Source organism: Ranitomeya variabilis, chromosome 6 (genome assembly GCF_051348905.1).
Source record: "Ranitomeya variabilis isolate aRanVar5 chromosome 6, aRanVar5.hap1, whole genome shotgun sequence".
NCBI classification, from domain to species: Eukaryota; Metazoa; Chordata; class Amphibia; order Anura; family Dendrobatidae; genus Ranitomeya; species Ranitomeya variabilis.
This window is the reverse complement of record NC_135237.1, coordinates 521,855,718-521,876,224: the sequence shown is the minus strand read 5'-3', so window position 1 is coordinate 521,876,224 and position 20,507 is coordinate 521,855,718. Positions and strand designations below refer to the sequence as shown.

The following is a 20,507-nucleotide window of genomic DNA, read 5'->3' as shown; positions in this document are numbered from 1 at the left end:
CGTATCGTTGTCGGGATCGCTTTAGCATCGCTAAGTGAGACGGGGCCTTTACTGTGACCTTTGTGTGACGGCAAACATTGGACCCGGTCACTCAGGATGTGTTATCACTACTGAGAGCAATGACCCCGCACACAGGAGAACTGCTGCGCACCAGCTAATAAAGAAAGCCAAAGCTACAATGTGATCAAAACAGAGGGCAACTTACACAGGCGTCTACGCTGCGGCTCACCACCGGCAGTCCAGAGGGTCACATCATCTGCCACATTCACAATCGATTCTGTGCGACAGCGCAATTCACATCACACAAAGTCTAAATGGCCTCTTTATCACACAGAGGATTGCCTGCACCGACACACGGAAACAATCTGGGCAGACAAAGAATAGAATGAGAATGCTACAATCAACCGACAGCGAGTAGATTTATTCCCTTCTTAAAATGTTCTGGCAAAGTGCCATGATACATTGCGATTCCTCCCAATCCAAAAAATGCAAGGACAGAGGCAGCGATGGACTTGAATAGTTTGGGCCCGCTAGATAAAATTTTTGGGGCCCACCATGCATAAGTGATACTAACAGCAAAGTCTGTCCTTATCTTTATGTCCCATCTTGTCAAGCTGATAATCAGGGAATGAGCATTCATAGGAATGATTGTTCCTAACTATCAACTTATCCCAGAAATCCGGTAACCAGTCACCTGACAAAATCAGCAAAACACCCATTTGTTGGATGCAATGATTAATAATAATCTTTATTTTTATATAGCGCTAACATATTCCGCAGCTCTTCACAGTTTGCACACATCATCACTGTCCCCGATGGGGCTCACAATCTAAATTCCCTATCAGTATGTCTTTGGAATGTAGGAGGAAACCCACACAAACACGGGGAGAACATACAAACTCCTTGCAGATATTGTCCTTGGTGGGATTTGAACCCAGGACTCCAGCACTGCAAGGCTGCAGTGCTAACAACTGAACCACCGTGCTGCCCATTTTTTTAAAGGGAACCTGTCACCCCCAAAATCGAAGGTGAGCTAAGCCCACCAGCATCAGGGGCTTATCTACAGCATTCTGTAATACTGTAGATAGCCCCCAATGTGCCCTGAAAGATGAGAAAAGAGGTTATATCATACTCACCCAGGGGCGGTCCCGCTGCGGTTCTGGTCCGATGGGCGTCACGGTCCGGTCCTGGGCCTCCCATCTTCTTACGATGACGTCCTCTTCTCGTCTTCCCGCTGCGGCGCAGGTGTACTTTGTCTGTCCTGTTGAGGGCAGAGCAAAGTACTGCAGTGCGCAGGTGCCGGGTCTCTCTGACCTTTCCCAGCGCCTGCACACTGCAGTACTTTGCTCTGCCCTCAACAAGACAAAGTACGCCTGCGCCGGAGCAGGAAGACGAGAAGAGGACGTCATCGTAAGAAGATGGGAGCACCCGGACCGGACCGCGACGCCCATCAGGCCGGGACCGTCCCTGGGTGAGTATAATCTAACCTATTTTCTCATCTTTCAGGATACATCGGGGACTTATCTACAGCATTACAGAATGCTGTAGATAAGCCCCTGATGCCGGTGGGCTTAGCTCACCTTTTATTTTGGGGCTGACAGGTTCCCTTAAGCTTCATCATTTTCAGCAGCATATCATTTTGTGTAAATAGTAAGTTAACCATTGCAATGCAGTGCCTGCCAGGGCCCACCAGAGGATCCTCCAGTGGGCCAGTCCAACGATGGACAGAAGTATCCTCTGTATGTCTCCGATACAGGAGCATCGGGGGGACCTGACACAAACCCACTGAGACTAGGTCCACACATATACATCTGCTGAAGTTGGACATATACATCACAAAGTGTGTGCCGTATGTAAGCTACAACAGACTTGAATGTAGAAGTATACCTCATCAACATCGGAGATATAGATATATACACATACACAGGTCCTTCTCAAAAAATTAGCATATAGTGTTAAATTTCATTATTTACCATAATGTAATGATTACAATTAAACTTTCATATATTATAGATTCATTATCCACCAACTGAAATTTGTCAGGTCTTTTATTGTTTTAATACTGATGATTTTGGCCTACAACTCCTGATAACCCAAAAAACCTGTCTCAATAAATTAGCATATTTCAACCGTCCAATCAAATAAAAGTGTTTTTTAATAACAAACAAAAAAAAACCATCAAATAATAATGTTCAGTTATGCACTCAATACTTGGTCGGGAATCCTTTGGCAGAAATGACTGCTTCAATGCGGCGTGGCATGGAGGCAATCAGCCTGTGACACTGCTGAGATGTTATGGAGGCCCAGGATGCTTCAATAGCGGCCTTAAGCTCATCCAGAGTGTTGGGTCTTGCGTCTCTCAACTTTCTCTTCACAATATCCCACAGATTCTCTATGGGGTTCAGGTCAGGAGAGTTGGCAGGCCAATTGAGCACAGTAATACCATGGTCAGTAAACCATTTACCAGTGGTTTTGGCACTGTGAGCAGGTGCCAGGAAGCATGAAGTGCTCCAAAATCTCCTGATAGCTAGCTGCATTGACCCTGCCCTTGATGAAACACAGTGGACCAACACCAGCAGCTGACATGGTACCCCACACCATCACTGACTGTGGGTACTTGACACTGGACTTCAGGCATTTTGGCATTTCCTTCTCCCCAGTCTTCCTCCAGACTCTGGCACCTTGATTTCCGAATGACATGCAAAATTTGCTTTCATCAGAAAAAAGTACTTGGGACCACTTAGCAACAGTCCAGTGCTGCTTCTCTGTAGCCCAGGTCAGGCGCTTCTGCCGCTGTTTCTGGTTCAAAAGTGGCTTTACCTGGGGAATGCGGCACCTGTAGCCCATTTCCTGCACACGCCTGTGCACGGTGGCTCTGGATGTTTCCACACCAGACTCAGTCCACCGCTTCCTCAGGTTCCCCAAGGTCTGGAATCGGTCCTTCTCCACAATCTTCCTCAGGGTCCGGTCACCTCTTCTCGTTGTACAGCGTTTTCTGCCACATTGTTTCCTTCCAACAGACTTACCATTGAGGTGCCTTGATACAGCACTCTGGGAACAGCCTATTTGTTGAGAAATTTCTTTCTGGGTCTTACCCTCTTGCTTGAGGGTGTCAATGATGGCCTTCTTGACATCTGTCAGGTCGCTAGTCTTACCCATGATGGGGGTTTTGAGTAATGAACCAGGCAGGGAGTTTTTAAAAGCCTCAGGTATCTTTTGCATGTGTTTAGAGTTAATTAGTTGATTCAGAAGACTAGGGTAATAGGTCGTTTAGAGAACCTTTTCTTGATATGCTAATTTATTGAGACAGGTTTTTTGGGTTATCAGGAGTTGTAGGCCAAAATCATCAGTATTAAAACAATAAAAGACCTGACAAATTTCAGTTGGTGGATAATGAATCTATAATATATGAAAGTTTAATTGTAATCATTACATTATGGTAAATAATGAAATTTAACACTATATGCTAATTTTTTGAGAAGGACATATATATATATATATATATATATATATATATATATATATATATATATATATATATATATATATATATATAGTGTTTTCTCAACTAGCTTTTAATGAAACCAACAAGAAAACATATTTTACATATATTGAAACCAGGCTGCTGCACATTTCCATGTCTCCCATTGAATGTATTGCAGGAAATACATTTTCTGTACATGTCTATTATTTCTGAGTGGGAAAAGAAGTGTTTTTTGGGGGATGTCTAAGGCTATGTGGCCTTTTTGCACGTTTTTTTCTCCTGTAGCCAAAACTTTCAACCTTGACATTAAAATGAAGCAAATAGCCTCGTTTATCAGGCAACTTACATGCGAGACAGGAACAGCCCCGGCCAAGGAGGGAGAGGAGTATAAGCTTTTAACGGAGGCAAACGCCATGGTAGTGGACAACCCCTTTAATACTTTCCATGGGTGAAAAATGATAAAATAATTCACATGATGTAGATTTTCAAGAATTGCTGCAGTGCTCAAATTTAGTCACGGAAAAAAAAAGTCATTTTTGCCAAAACTGTTTAAAGCAGCTAGTTTTCTGTAGAAGAAAAAAAAACGCAGTATAAACGCCACATGTGCCCACGATCTGGAAGTAGCAGAGTTTTCTATGAAGTATCGTCGCTGCGTCCAATTGAACGCAGGTAAATCCGTATGTGTTCACTAAACCACACGACTTTACCGCATCGAAAACAATCTATTGATGACATTTTTTATTTTTATTGCAGAAACGCTACACATGAGAACTTGACACGCTGCGGTCAGGAGAGACGCGCCGCATGTCAATGTCCGCAGGTGAACATGAAATCCCATCCACTGTGCTGTAACATTTGGCATAAATACCTGATCGTGGCCACATGCTGCCCCTAGACTACATTCTCACTATGGGTATTTGATGCAGATTTTCGGTGAGTTTTTGATGTTGCAAATTATATATGTTACTTGGAATTTTTTATTTATTTTTTTTTTTTTTAAATACGCATTGTTAAAAAAAAAAAAAAAAAAAAAAAAAAAAAAAAAACACACTCATCGTGGGAACGTAGCCTAATGCAATTCTATCAACAAAATCTGCACATAAAGCTCCGCATACCCGCTAGACAAACTGACAAGCTGTGGATGTGACACAGACTCCACAGCGCAAACTGAGGAAGAAAAAACAAAATAAATACAAAAAAAAAAAACAAACAAAAAAAAACAAAACACAACAGCGGAGATCTCTATAAATCCCATCCACTTTGCTGGGACTGTAAGACACTGCGGTTTTTTTTGTGCAGGTGAAAATACAGAGTCAAAACTCATGGTGGGAACTTAAAAGAAACAAAAAAATAAATAAATAAATAAAAAAAGGGGAAGTGAACCTGACAAGGCAAGGACATGGTGAAGAGAACATGTTGTTTCCCAGGTCTTACTCTAGTCTACACATACAGTTTTGAGCAGATTAGAAAGGTGCAGGATACATGTGAGCCGGACCCCGACACACAGCACAAGCCCCTGTTCACACTTGTGGACCCGGTCAGTTTGTCTAACCCCCCCCCCCCCCGCGTTATTGCCTCTTGTCAGGACGATGCACCCACGACAACCAATCATACTCCACCTCTCATTTACACGGGCCGCTTCAAAACATGAAAGAAGCGCCTTGATTGGTTGCTATGGGCGACAGCTCCACATTCCTCAGCGCAGCGTGTGTGCGGCCATATGGCGCACAGTGCTCCCACCGCGCCCCCAGCAGCACCACAAGTGCCAGCGGGCCACTACAGACAGAGCAGCTGACCTGACAGCGGCGGACAGAACTCCGGGCTGGACGGCGGACTCTCCCCGCGCCCGACTCCCTCCTTCAGGTAGTCCTGGAAGTGCACCTCCCGCATCCCCAACCACAGGCGGTTGGCAGTGCCCTTCAGGACGCGGCCGCTCCTCCCGGTGATGCCGGTCAGGTAATCCATGGCGCCCCCCGGCCTCACACCGACTGTCACTCTCGCTCCCTGAGGTAAAACTTATGTCAAAACTTTTTTGCAAGCCGCCTCCGCCCCTTAGACGCCCCGCCCCCTTGTACGGGCTGCCCTGTGATAGGACGCCTGCCCTCATGCGCAGAGTATTTACATGGACCCCCAATAACCACCATATTCCCCCAATAATCATCCTCGCACTACCCCTATTTTTAAAAGTGAGACATTCCACGTGCAGTTGTTTTCATACAGAGAAGATACCACCGCCATACGATGAGGGGGGGGGCGCGGATTGCAGCAGACACTTATGCCAGTCTGAGTCTTGCACCCCTCTATTTCCTTCTATAGTCATCTATCAATCACCCCTATTTTAGCAAGTGGAAAATCCCTATTGTATTCGTTTTCATACACAGCCGATACCACAGCTATACGCTTACGGGGGTACGAGGTTGTAGTGCGAGTATTGTCCCGGGTTTTTCCCCCCCTATTTTTAAAAGTGAAAGCGTCCACTTGTGTTGATTTCATTACTGAGAAGATGCCATTGTAGATGATTTTAGGGGGAGAGTGTATTTAGAAAAATGTGTTTGAAGTTCACAGGCTGAGCTGGGTGTAGCCGGGAGGTGACCTGAGAAATCTGCGGCGTCAAAGGAAAACATGCAAACAGCACTATGCATGCAAACAGCGAGCACAGCAGAGGCCTCCAGCCTGGGACTGACTGGCAGGGTGAAAGTTTCTTCTTGTTATTGTCCCTGGGAATATCCCAGTAATAAATAGTCCTAACCCTCAGGCAGTTTGCATTTTCGCTCTTCGTTGCTAGACACATTGTATTTTTTGAACCCCGCCATTCATTTCACCATATACTGTACTGAAAAACATCCGAGTGCGGTGAAAAAATTCAATTCCGCTATTGAGTTGTGGAATTTTTTATTATGAGGTTTATTTTGAGCTAAAAATGACCTGGAAATATGATTCTCCCGATCCGTACGATTACGACACCAAACTTGTATCGTTTTTTACTTTCATTTTAATTCCTTAAAAAAAATTGGAACTTTGAAAAATAATAATAAAAAACTGGTTTGTGCAATTTAAAAAAAAAAAAAAAAAAAAAAAAATATTGGATAACTTATTTTTATTAAGTGTCGAGTTGTAATTTTACGTACCATTTTTGGGGAACTTGGAACTTACATTTTATTGCAATTTTTACCTTTTTTATTTCTCTATGGGTTAAATCATTTTCTGCTTTCCTGAATGTTCGTATTCTTTTACATTTATTTTTAACTGGGGAATAGTGAGATTTCATTGTTTTAATGTTTTTTTGCTTTTTTTAATTTCATACTTTTTTATTTTAGTCCCCGCAATCATTTCATCACTTGTTCTATACGAAGTAATACATTAATAACGCAGTATATGGTACGAATCATGGTCTTCTTTGAAGCCCAGCCTGTGGCAGCAGCGTTTGTAGTGTGAATAGCTCCAGAGAAGAGTTTGTTATGCTAACAGCAGATGAAAGGTTAACAGCAAGTCTGTTAACCATGGAACATGGTAACTGGACACAAAGCTTTTTCAATACTCACACACATAGATGTCTCACTCAGCCTTAAAAGGCCTTGGGTGATGATGTTTGTTATGCTTACAGCAGATAAAGGGTTAACAGCAAGTCTGCGCTGGAAGTAAAGAAACTAGAATTTGCAGAGATGATTGCAGCTGAGAGATCTCCCCCAAGAGGAAGCTTGGAGGGAACATGGTAACTGGGCACAAAGCTTTTTGAATACTCAGACACACATAGGTTTCTCACTCAGCCGTAAAAGGCCTTGGGGTGACTTGTGAAATGCGTCGTGATGCACAGAAAAGGATGTCAGCCATAGGGTACGGGAGCAAGGTCCAGCCCCAGAGCAGAGACAAGTGGGTAACAAATAGGATAATTGAAGACCTGCATGAATGTACCTGGCAATTGGATTTTCATAGCTGAAGCTTGACTTTTGAAATATAGACTTTCTCCATCACCTGTTAAGCGTCAAGAGATCCAACATGCAAACGACATGCCTCCTGGGAGGAAGCTGAAGCTTAGGTGTCCTTGGACCTTCCAACCTAGAAGGACAATGATCCCAAGCATAGCTCAATGTCCACCCAGGTTTGGTTTTATAAGAAGTCCTGCAAGAATCTGGAGTGGATGTCACAGTTGTTTGACTCTTCAACCCCATAGATAATTTTGGATGATAGTTGAAGAAGGCGTCTGCAGCGCCAAACCCAAGAATATTAGTGAACTGGAGACTATTGTGCGTGAAGAATGGATAAGATTCCTTGGTAAAGATGCCAGAGGCTGGAGCCCGGCTACACATCATGTCTGCTGCAGGTTATAACAGCCAGAAGTGTTCTAAGAAGGGGGCGAATAATTCTAAGACTGCAGCAGTCGGTAAAAGTGGTATTTGGTGGTGAATTTGGAGAAACCACTTGAATTAGTTGCTGAACTATGTACTTTGATCCTGTTTCATTGATCAATTTCAGACAGCAGAATGTTTGTACATTTTGCTAATAGTCCTGATCTGCAACGTTGGGGGGAAGGGAATCATTTTGATTGCAACTTTAGAAAGATAAATAGGCATTCAAAAAAAAGAAAGCCAGAACTCCAAAAATGTGAAGACTATGGGACCGATTCATTAAGACAAGCGTTGCACACGTTATTCTTAATGAAGGGCTGTCTGGAGCAAGATGCGCTGAATTCAGTATTAACAGTGGCGCGCACCTCGCCAGAAATGCTCCTCCTGACCGGGACGTGAGAAGCATTTCTCGCCAGCACTTTTGTTGAATTTGACGGGCGGATGGAGCCACACACCGTCCCGTCCCACTCTGGTGAAGCTGCTTGAAAGTGAAAATGGCAAAAGTTGCGAGAAAATGTTGAAACTTTCCCAAGCTTTTTCTAGCATGAAACCTCTGATGAATGGCGATCTGTATTTGTCCATGTACATAAGCAAATAAATTGTTGCTTTATTATGTCATATAATTATAGAGTGCAGATTTTCTTTTTTCTGGAGTATACTTGGGTGGGTATCTAGGGGTCTGCACCCACTCACTGCTGGTGCTTTAATTTTTCTTAGGCTAGGGTCACATTGCGTTAGGGCAATCCGTTAAGCGCATAGCGCTAGCGGATTGCGCTAACGCAATGCTTCTCTAGGGTCCGCGTTCGGCGTCCCCGCTAGCGCAGATCCCCGATCTGCGTTGACCATTACAGGCTATGGCGGCGTTAACGGACTACGTTAACACCGCGTTATGCCGCGGTGTAACGTAGTCCGTTAAACGCGGTCACATAACGCAATGTGACCCTAGCCTTAGGGTGCAGTCAGACGGACGTATAAATCGGATCACAATGCTCGGACTGGCCGGCGGCTCTCCCCATGGGAGTGACGCCGACCAGTCCGTGCATTACGATCCGATCTCAATCCGATTTATACGGCCGTCTGACCGCATCCTCATTCAGATATCGTACATAGAGGAGATTTTGTGACATCCCTTTACTAACGCTGTACATACATGGATGATCAGTTGCTGCTTTACCTAAATATTAATATACGCCTGCAGTGTGACACTGGATGCTTTGTCATCTATACAGAATACAGTTTGTTAGGTGTAAACAAGGTAACGGGAAGTTTACTGTTTCTTAGCCAAAGTGGACACTGGCCCGCGGGCAAGCTCATAATCCACAGACAAACATTTATACATGGCAATGTAAGACATTAGCAGTGATGTGCAAGGAAACACTGCGCAGAGTGATCCGGGTTAGTCACACTTCACTCATTTATGAAAGAACCTTATTGAGAATTCCTAAGAAATCACGACAACCCGGCTGCCAGCAAGCCCGAGGATCGCAGAAAACACTGAGGCTTCTTTCCTGTTTTAGCATCTCTTACATGTCACACATTATCTCCAGATTCCCCTCATGCTCCAACATGACTTCATTGCAGACAGCGTCGGACTGGATTGGCAAAGGCCCCCCGGCAACAGTGTTTCTCGGGGCCCATTGTTCACTTCCATGCAAAAATAACCTGACCCCAGTAAACAAATCTACTTTTGCTTCTATGTAATATTAGCTTGACAAGCATGTTTAATGAATGATCAGATGATACAATTTTCTGCCCTACTCAGAACTTCTTCACAGGGGCCCACCGGAGGATTGTTCTGTTCTCCAGTGGGCCAGTCCAAGCCTGAGTATTGATGACACCCTCCTGGAGGATGGGGTTGCATCAGCGCACTTTAATTAAAGAGGGTAATGTTATGGAAGTTAAAAGATTACATCCATCATTAAAGGGGTTATACGAGATGAACTTATTTTTTTTACTATAGGCATAAGATTGAAAAGCTGGTAGTTACTAACCCCTTCCTGTCATGGCAACTTATTGGTTCCCCAGGATCATGACGCTGTAGTGCCAATGGGCAGTTAGAACAGATTGCACCTCGGGACACAAGCTGTAAATGCTGCTGTCGTAGATTTAGAGCAGCATTTAACAGGTTAACAGTTGCGGGCTGTTAGAGGCAGATGATGGCTGAATAATACAGTCATCACTAGTCATGAGCCAATATACTCGTTACTCGAGATTTCTCGAGCACGCTCGGGTGTCCTCCGAGTATTTTTTTAGTGCTCGGAGATTTAGTTTTTAGCGCCGCAGCTGAATGATTTACATCTGTTAGCCAGCTTGATTACATGTGGGGATTCTCTAGCAACCAGGCAACCCCCACATGTACTTATGCTGGCAAACAGATGTAAATCATTCAGCTACGGCAAGAAAAACTAAATCTCCGAGCACTAAAAAATACTCGGAGGACCCCCAAGCATGCTCGAGAAATCTCGAGCAACGAGTATATTCGCTCATCACTAGTCATCACCTGTCAGCAAGTATGCGGGCTCAGTTCTTGAGCCTGCATCCAAATCAAGGAGCTGGCATATGACGTTACTGTATGTCATATATCAGTAAGGGGTCTAATAAAGAGGTGTCCACTTACCAAATGGCAACACAGATTCCTCCAGAATTAATTTCTGTCTCAGCCGTGACTTCTCCTCTCTAGTGCTGAGCCGGCTGTCAGTCAGTGCTGACTCGTGGTTACAGCCGCCGCTCACTATGTACTGAACGATGACTCAAGCCACACCAGCCGCTTCCCTATAACTGAAAGCCTGCTGGGAGGAATGTTGGCAGCAGGTTACAGGAGTTGTTCACTACTCGGGCAACCCCATCTCAATCAGCATGCTTGCACCAGTAAAATTACAACACTTATACTAACTGCCGGCACCACTCCAGCAGTATCGGCATTCACGCTCCAAGGGGTCGCAAGTAGTGATGAGCTAGTATACTCGTTACTCGAGATTTCCCAAGCATGCTCGGTGGTCTCCGAGTATTTGTTATTGCTCAGAGATTTAGTTCATGTCACCTCAGCTGCATGATTTACAGCTACTAGAGAGCTTGAATACATGTGAGCTTGAATAGATGTGGGGATTCCCTAATAAACAGGCATTCCTCACATGTATTCAGCCTGTCCAGCAGCTGTAAATCATGCAGCTGAGGCGATGAAAACTAAATCTCCGAGCACTAACAAATACTCGGAGACCACCCGGGAAATCTCGAGTAATGAGTACACTCGTTCATCACTAGTCACAAGGAAGCCAGAGCCAGAGGAGTATGTGTTATTAGTTTACTGGTGCAAACATGCTGATTGACACAGGGTTGTCCAAGTAGTAGAAAAACCACCCCAATAGCATTTCTTTTACCTGTCAGATTCCCTTAAAAATCAAATCATATGGCCCAATACATTATTGCAGGCTTGGTGTTTTTCCCCCTTTTTTTCATTTGCACCTTATTCTTCTTTTCATTTTTGCCTTTTTAAAGTTTATTTTTAATGTGTTTTTTTTATTTTAATTTTCATCATTCTGGGCAAGGTTTTGTGTTTCTAGATGTAAAAATGTCCTCCAGTTTCGCCCACCCCACAGACCGAATTTATGTAAATTCTGTAACATTTTAGCAGTAGGTGCTTTAATAAGTCACATAGCAGGTTAAAGACAAAAAAAAGGGCTTTTCTTATTTGAAAAAAAAAAAGAACTACAGGTGCTATTTTGAAGACTTTGTGGCAAAGGCAACCATCAATGAATTCCAAAAAATAAAAAAAGAAAATTGACTTTTAAAAAATCCTCAAATGATGTATCGGACCCATAAAGTTTAACAATCTTGCATCTGGCCAGGAAAGAAAATCTCAAGATCGAAAACACAGTTTTGAAGAACATTTTTCCTTATTAAACAAAGGTATTTCTATTGTGTTTTTCAAAGTTCATACATTAGTAAATCAGTATTTATTATTATTATTATTATTATAAAGTTAATTTCTGGATATCACAAATTGCACAAGAAGTCATTAAAGGGGTATTTTCATTTCCCAGATCCTATCCCAATATGTAGTAGGTGTAATAATAATAATATTAGCAAATACCTCCAATTAGAAATGTAGTATAGTTCTTCTGTTTCACTATGTCACTTACCCCATGTGCAGGGCATTGCGATAGTTTAGGTATCCATGGTTATGACCACTCATATAGTGACAGTTAGATGGCTGATAGTGGTCGTAACCATGGATACCTAAGCTACTGCAATGCCTGCACATGGGGTAAGCGACATAGCGAATCAGAAGAACTATACGATATTTCTAATTGGAGGTATTTTGTTACATTATTATTATGATTGCACCTACTACATATTGGGATAGGATCTTGGGGATTGGAGTTTCCCTTTAAAGTATAGTGAAGCGAGCACAGACTCTAAAACCCAGGGCTCAGCTCTGCCGTGTTCCCACTATGTGTATGTACTTTCCAAAGAAGAATGGAAGCAATATAGCAGTTTAGTCATTCCCCGGGAGCATTGACTATGAATGGGAGTGACAGCCAGACTTACAATTTTAGATTAGTTCCTATCCTAACTGCTGACGCGGCAAGAAGAGAAGACTGGGAGCGCTGCGCTTCTTAGAGATGATCACAAGTAATTAAAGGACATATCTAACTACTCCAAGAAGGGTTTATACAGTAAAAAGGTAGAAAAAAAAATACTTTTCATTTCATTACTTAGACCTAGTTTTATTGCTCGATGTTACTGGAATGTCTGTCACTCCAATCTCTGAAATAAGGTAATGGACGCCACAAGGAATATAAAGCGGTGTTCCCATCTCGTAAAGTGATGGCCTATCGCTAGGATGTGGCCTCACATTGTGCTCTGGATTCTGATGACGAAGGGGCTGCACCAGTGATTTACTGCAAAAAAACAAAACCTTTTGACATCTGCCCACTGTCCAGAGCCATTCATGTGAATGCTGCAGTTACCCTGCAGAGCTCACTGCCCGGAGCGCTGCTGTGCAGGGAAAAGGAACAAAATAAACCTCATTATATAGAATACTCATTTAAAAGGGTTGTCCACTACTCATACATCACCTTCTCATTTATTATAGTCCCCGTGTAAAATAAAAACAGCCTATACTCACTTCCGACGCCGTTTCAGCAATTCCGGTGTCCCAGGGCTTGCGTGACGTAGTTTGTCATGTGAGCCCTGCAGCCAAAGCTGGAGAAAGTCAGAGTGCAGCAACATGCTCTCACTTATTCCACATGTTAGTTTCTTCCGAAGGAAGTAAGAGTGATTGGCTGCAGGGTTACTACTGTAGAATTATTTGGTAAGGAAACAAAGAAGTCTCAAAGTATTTGCTCATATATATAAACCCCTAATTAAAACATTATTACTCAATTTCGAAAAAAATGGGACTAGCATAAAAAGACACACGCTTGTCTAATTGACTAATAAAGATGATGTTTTCAATTAGGGGTTTACATATGTGAGCTGATTGGCTGCAGGGCTAAACTTCACACAATCCCCGGGAGACCAGGCGCCGGCATTGCTGAAGTGGCACCGGAGGTGAGGATAACTTCTCGTTATTTGATGTGGGGGGATATAGTAATTGTCCGAATACTGGGCATCTCTTTTTTAATTCTACCTAGCAATTTGCATACATGCAGTCACACACTGACTAGATTCTCATCCACTTCTCTAAAAATAAAGGCGAATCCTGACAGTGTGCATATTGTGTGATTGACAAACCAGCGTGTGCAGGGAGGAAATAGAGAATCCTGCCTTCTCTTCTTCCCTGCACACGCTGGTTTAAGAGATTTATCAGGGACACGACATGTTTTTTTCCCACCCTGCACTAACTGTTACTTGTAATAACGGCATGCTAGAAAACATTATCGGCTCTCATACTATATTATAGGGTTAATCCCCTTGACGGGTTCTCGGAAATCTTTGAATCTTAGCAGGACTAATCGTGGTAAATGCTTTCCCTGCAATATTTCTTTAATCATGATGTCGGTTTGCTTCTATCATCTTAATGAACTGCTCTAGACAGCGCTATCCATCTCCCCGTTCCATGCCTTCACACTGCCACCATCCAGAGCCGCTCGTTACCACAGCCTGAGGATGCGTCAGAGTACAGCAGCGAGACACAGTATAAGGACAACGTTATCTCCGCTAGAACTGATGATTTGCAGAAGTTATAGCCGGACGTTCCACCTATTTTAGCATCAATACGATTAGAAAAGCAGAAGTAGCCAAGCCCGACAGCATCGATACTTCTGACTTTGCACTCTGCACTCAAAGTTAAATTTCCTATTAGTAAAAGTTTTTATTTTGTTTTTTTTGCTTCGTCCTTTTTTTTTGTAACCACAAATATCCTCACATTGTGGAGGTCAGTGAGCTCTACGAGGAGCAGACATCTGGCGCACAGCAGACACCCATGACCGGGACACCCGTGGTTTGTTACTAATTTTAGGAGGAAAATAACACAGTAGACCGCTGTGTGTGACCCGCTGTAATGTAGCGCACCATGGGTGCATCTCACACGCGTGACACCTGCTTCCATAGAGGTTAATGTGCTTCTGGTTCCTTTATGATTATTGGACCAGCTCAGAAAATAGTTGGTGCCGATCTTTCGTGCTGTGTTTTCCTGCATCTCATTTTTTGTGCCAAAATGCAAGAATATAATGTAATATATCGTTAATATGGCAGTGACAGAACCTGGCAGTCAGGTCTATCAATAAAGGGACCTGTCAACATGTTTTACAAATGACAACAGTTGTATAGGGGCATGAATGCATTTCCTCCAGTCATGTGTCGATCAAGAGAAGTCTAATGTAGCAAATCAGGCTGGAAGTGCACAGGGGCGTGTCAGTGCTCTTGGAAGAAACCGTTTAAGTGCATAGAAACGGCCCTAGTGCACTTCCAGCCTGATTTGCATATGGCTACATTTCTTATGACTGGCACATTGGATCTCTACAAAATAGGTATCAAATTCTTATTGGGGAATAAGAGCCCATACAGCCATATCACTACTTCCATAAGTAAACATGTGCTAACAGGTTCCCTTTAAAAGGAATCTATCAACAGATTTTTGCCACCTAATTTGCGCTCTGCTCAATGATGAGACAGAGACCCTGATTCCGGTGATGTGTCACTTACTGGGATACTTTCGTTTTGATAACACTGATTTCATCAGCAGAGATTTTCTCTAGAGGACTAGTACAGCTCCTGCCACATAGTCCTCCATATTCATGAGTTCTGTACAACCCCCTCCTCCACCACTGATTCGCAGCTTTCTGCCTCTGCACAGAGTACACAGAAAGCTGCCAATCAGCGGTGTAGGCAGAGTTATACAGAGCTCTCACACGCCCGCTGATCCCAGAGAACTTTTCTCGTATGCAAATGAAGGGGCTTTGGTGCTCCCATGGCATGACCAAGAATTTGGTGCACCTCCTCATCTGCATATATGCTTCTGATTGACAGTGGTTGCTTTCCAGAGTGCGCACTGTCTGAATGCTGGCAGTGTGTGTGCACATGTGTAATGTGACCGGGCGCGTTCTCCACCCTGACTACATTCTGCTGATGCGGCTCTCTACACTAATACCTTCGCAAGTGCAGCGAGCGGCTTCAGAGAGGAGTTTCCTGCAGCCGCCTGCTACGCTTCAGGGTGTATTAATGTAGAAAGCGGCATCAGCAGAAAGAAGATGGAGGAAAACGCACACACATGTGCGCACACACACCTGCGGGGTTCAGACAGTGCTCACTATGGTAAGCAATCACTGTCAATCAGAAGAGGGAGAAGGCCCCCAATATGCAAATGCTCCAAACTCCGGGCCACAGCAAGGTGAACCAAAGTCCCCTCATTTGCATACAAACTACAAGTTTTTTTTCATTGTACCAGTAATAGGTATAGCACTAGTATGGTTTTTTATAGGGCTAAGTAACCATACAACACTCTATATCCCATTTAAAACACATTTTGGGGTTGAGGAGCTCCTTTTAAGTTTGGTATAGGCAAGTCATTAGACATCAGCAGGAGCAAAAGATGTTAGGAAGTGAGAGGAAAAAAGTTCCAACACCTATAGTGCTGGTAAGATGCTTATGGAGCAAAGCCACATACTTAATCATGGATGGCAAGTTCGGATGACCTGTGACCAGGGGATCATTCCCTATTCCTAACACTAGGAAGCGCCGTAGCTCGCCCTACTCGCCAGGATACTTCTGAAGGTGCAGATGCCGGGGCCTCCGCCCTTGCCTTATCTCCTGAGTTAGCCCTACATCTGTTATTTTCCCCCACCCAGGGAAGAGAGGCGCTACTGTGCACCGTAGTACACCAACCCGACAAACAAGAGTTAACAGAAAACTCCAGGCATACAAAATATTCACTCACATATAACAGAGGAATGCGCAGGGGCGTGGAGGTAGGAAAATAAACCAGAATAGACAAGGATAAGGAATTACCATGCATAGAAACCAAACAGTCACAGTCCCTCCATTAGCCATGCAGCAAATGCTAGCCCTGACAAGGATTTGTATCAGAGCCCATATTATAAAGGGAAAAGGAGTGGCTATCCGAGCTCAGCTGTGAGCACAGGGATTTCCAACAAGGCTGATTAACTCCTGTACTGCCAGAAGGAATTAACACCATTAAAAAGAAGAAGTTCTTCTCAGCGCCAGAGTAGGAGCAATCACAAGTTGCGGTCTTCTGGCTCCACAGTGTCGCGGTAACCCAGTGACAGTACCCCCTCTTCTACGATGGACCTCTGGAACTTCAGGACCAGGCCTATCAGGGTGTGCCACGTGAAAAACTGGGACCAGTGTGGCTGCATGAACATCAGATTCTGGTACCCACATCCTCTCCTCATTACCATACCCCCTCCAATGTGCCAGATACTGAAGTGACCACCGAACAAGAGGAGAATCCAAGATCTTCGCAATCTGAAACTCCACGTTTCCATCGACAATGACAGGAGATGGTGGTAGAGGTGATGATACTGAAGATGCAACATATTTTTTTGAAAACGATGAAAGGCTAGCTTCCTCAGCTCTGCTTCATTCTAAATCTAAAGCTCTGATTATGTCAGAATGGCTGCACCCAGTAATCTAAGTGATACATGGTTGGATTCAGCTTCTCTTTGCCTACATTACACTGCCCTCAGATGAGGTAGCAAAAACCTGCTGACTGATTCCTTTTAAGCCTTTTTTCAAGCTACGTGTATATGGGGTATAGTAGAATAACACAAGCCTTCTATGCACAGACTCCTCTATAATTAAAGAGTTTCTTCTGGGCATTCATCAATCATCAATATGCAGAGTGCACCTCGCCTGTCTATCCAACATGCTGTAAATGGAGGCTGAGTTATTTTCCTGAGTTTTACATCTGTTCTCTTGAGATTATAGATTATTTTGCAGTTCTGTGTCATGATCAGGCACTAGACCATGAGATTATCTGTGATACTGGCTGCTGGACTGCGCATACTGACACGCTCCGATGCACCGGCCGCCTCCTGTAACGAGGAGAAGCTGCTGTATTTGTTAATTAATCTGCACTTGATATCAGAGTCTACTGAGACTTGGACAATTAGAAGCAGAATGTAACATATATTGATTTTCTTTGTGTTTTATTTGCACTGTAATTGTTTTCAGTTCTTTTGGCACCGTGCGAGATTTCCCATGTTCATGCTTAGTAGAAATGTTATTAATAAGAACACTTAAAGTGTTCTTCTGTGTGATTACTGCGTTTGTATGTCTTCAGGCCAGGCCGGCGTCCAAGTGAGTTAGGGCTCATTCAGATGTTATTTTATCACATACAAGTGCGCTCAGCGATTTTCACGGATAACCCTTGTACCTATGAGTCTAGGCGGCTGTTCACACGGCCATGTATTTCTGCAGACAGAATGGTCCACACCAAAAAACAAAGACGTGTCCGTTTTTGATTTGAGTCACAGCAATGCAAGTCTACGGGTTTGTGAATAAATCAATCAGCGCTCTTTCTTAGAATAGTTTGCGGACTCCATATAAAGAGCCCCTTGGGCTACTTTCACACATCAGGTTTTTGCCATCAGGTATAATCCGTCGAATGTTGGAAAAAATGGATCCGTCGCACATTGTGAAAAATTGATGCGACGGATCCGTTTTTTCAACGAATCAGACTAGCATATCCAGATAATTGGATAAAAAAAAAAATTGGAGCATGCTCAGTTTAAAAAAAACGGAATCCGGCGCAGGAATCCGTCATTTTCCGGATCTGGCACCTCTCGGCTCCCATAGGCTCCCATTCTAGCAAAAAGCCAGAAGGGCCAGATCCAGCGCTTCCGGCTTTTTTGCCGGAGACAAAAAACTTTACTGTGTATGTTTTTTCCAGATGTCGGAAACAACATTTTTGCCGTATCCGGCGAAAACTGGATGAAACGTAAGGTCATCCGGCGCAATCCGGTGCTAATACAAGTCTATGGGAAAAAACTGGATCCGGCGGCATTTTTCGCCGGATCCAGTTTTTTCAAAATCTGACCGTGAAAGATGGATGTGTGAAAGTAGCCTAAGCGCTATACGAGGAGAATCCCTCTCCAGTGAATTATACCCCTCTAAAGCTTGTATTGGTAACATGTTACACAACATTTAGGATCACATTTATCCAGCACTCTACGCTGAGCACTTACATCGGGGTTTCCATCTAAATCTCCAAATGACAAGATTCAGATGTAACCCCTGAGGGATCCATTCACTATAAGGAGGCAGCAGAGTTACTCTGGACTCCATCTGGCTTCTCATCAGTATTTTCCTTCTTTTCAGAAGTGCAATATATTGTGGTGGACCGCACTTTTATGCACACTTAAAAAGATGGACACCTCCAGATCACAGGCCAGACGGCATCCACAGTGCCTCCATTTGCCTCATTATAGGTAATCTTCCACCAAAAGTTCTATCTGAATCACATATTTCAGAGACTTACACGGAAACCCCAGTGCAAGCATTCAGTGCAGAACGCAGGATAAATGTGCACTGGGCCTTACTGCAATCTTTGGGAGGCAGAATGAACAAATCAACAGCAGGTGAAGAATTGGTTTTATTTTGTACACTGTTCCTAGTGTGGTATAAGTGACTAGATTACTTTACTCTTCGGTCGGTGTGATTACAGCGATACCAGATTTATATCGGGTTTTACGTTTGGCAGCTGTTACACACTAAAAACGCTTTTTATTTTGAAAAAACAAGTTTTTACATCGCCATATTTTGAGAGATATAATTTTTCCATATTTCTGCTCAGAGAGTCATGTGATGGCTTGTATTTTGCAGGACAAGTTGATGTTTTTATTGGTACCATTTTCAGGTACATATTTTTTTTATCACTTTCTACTCTGATTTTTGGGAGGCAGAATGAACAATAACCAGCAATGCAGAAATTGTTTTCTTTGTGAGTTTTTTAATGCCTTCTATTTGTGGTAAAATTGATAAGGCAGCTTTATTCTTCGGTTCACTACGATTATAACGATACCACATTATTTTATAATATATTATAATTTTTTTCTGTTTTACTGCTTTTACTCAATGACAAATATATCATAGAAAAAATATCTAAGAGCTATAGCTTTTTTATTTTTCTACTGACGGAGCTGTATGGCAGTTTGTTTTTCGTGGAACAAGATGAAATTTTCAGTGATGCCATTTTAATTTACATTCATCTTTTTGATCTTTTTTTATTCCACTCTTTGTTCAGCGGTATGATGAAAAAGGATCTTTTTTGCCTCCTCATTTTTTTATTTTTTTACGATCTTCACTGAAGGGATTAACTAATGTCCCAGTTTTATAGATCAGATCAATAAGTGTATGTGTATTATCTTTATGTAAAAACAAAAATAAACAAAAAAAAGTATTAAAGCGGTTAAACAGCCGGTGGCTGTGAGTGGCGGGACTCAGCTATCATGTAAGCTGAGCTCCTAGCATCGATCGAGCTGGCACAGCTCCTGGGCTGCGCATGATCACCCTGACATACCTATACATCATCAGTCGGAAACCCCTACCCAACCATGACATACAGGTATGTCAAATGTCGTGAAGTGCACATCTATTGATTTGAAAAAGTGGCAGATGTGTAGTACCCGGCTGTAGCCACTATAAAGTCGATGGAGCAGTTCTGTCATTGGGAACAGCTGATCGGTGGAGTTGTCGGATGTCATACACCACCGATCAGACATTGATGACCTATCCTTAGGATAGGCCAACAAGTCCTGGACTACCCATTTAAAGCAAAATGGCAAAAATATGTATTTAGCATGATTTTCTGATAACAGACTTCCTTTAACTGTACCATGAATAACTGTTCAACTGTATAGATAGGAATTTATCTATACATCATACAGTACTTCCGGGAAAATCTGATAAGTCTTGTCTGGGACAACATCTTCCCTTCATGCAAAAATAAACTATTTTGCACATATACACTGCTCAAAAAAAATAAAGGGAACACTTAAACAACAGAATATAACTCCAAGTAAATCAAACTTCTGTGAAATCAAACTGTCCACTTAGGAAGCAACACTGTTTGACAATCAATTTCACATGCTGTTGTGCAAATGGAATAGACAACAGATGAAAATGATTGGCAATTATCAAGACACACTCAATAAAGGAGTGGTTCTGCAGGTGGGGACCACAGACCACATCTCAGTACCAATGCTTTCTGGCTG

The 20,507-nt window shown here is 43.0% G+C and overlaps 1 protein-coding gene across 3 annotated transcripts in view; it reads right to left on the bottom strand.

Moving 5' to 3' along the window:
• Positions 1-20,507, bottom strand: part of OXR1 (oxidation resistance 1) — a 578,729-nt gene that overhangs the window by 113,284 nt on the left and 444,938 nt on the right. Inside the window, exon 1 of one of the 3 annotated variants that reach the window (XM_077271066.1) lies at positions 5,281-5,552. The exons of the other annotated variants lie outside the window; for them this stretch is intronic. Coding sequence (XP_077127181.1) covers positions 5,281-5,449 — 169 coding nt within the window. The 5' untranslated portion in view covers positions 5,450-5,552. Of the gene's footprint in view, positions 1-5,280; positions 5,553-20,507 lie in introns of those variants that run through there. 3 annotated transcript variants of the gene reach the window in all.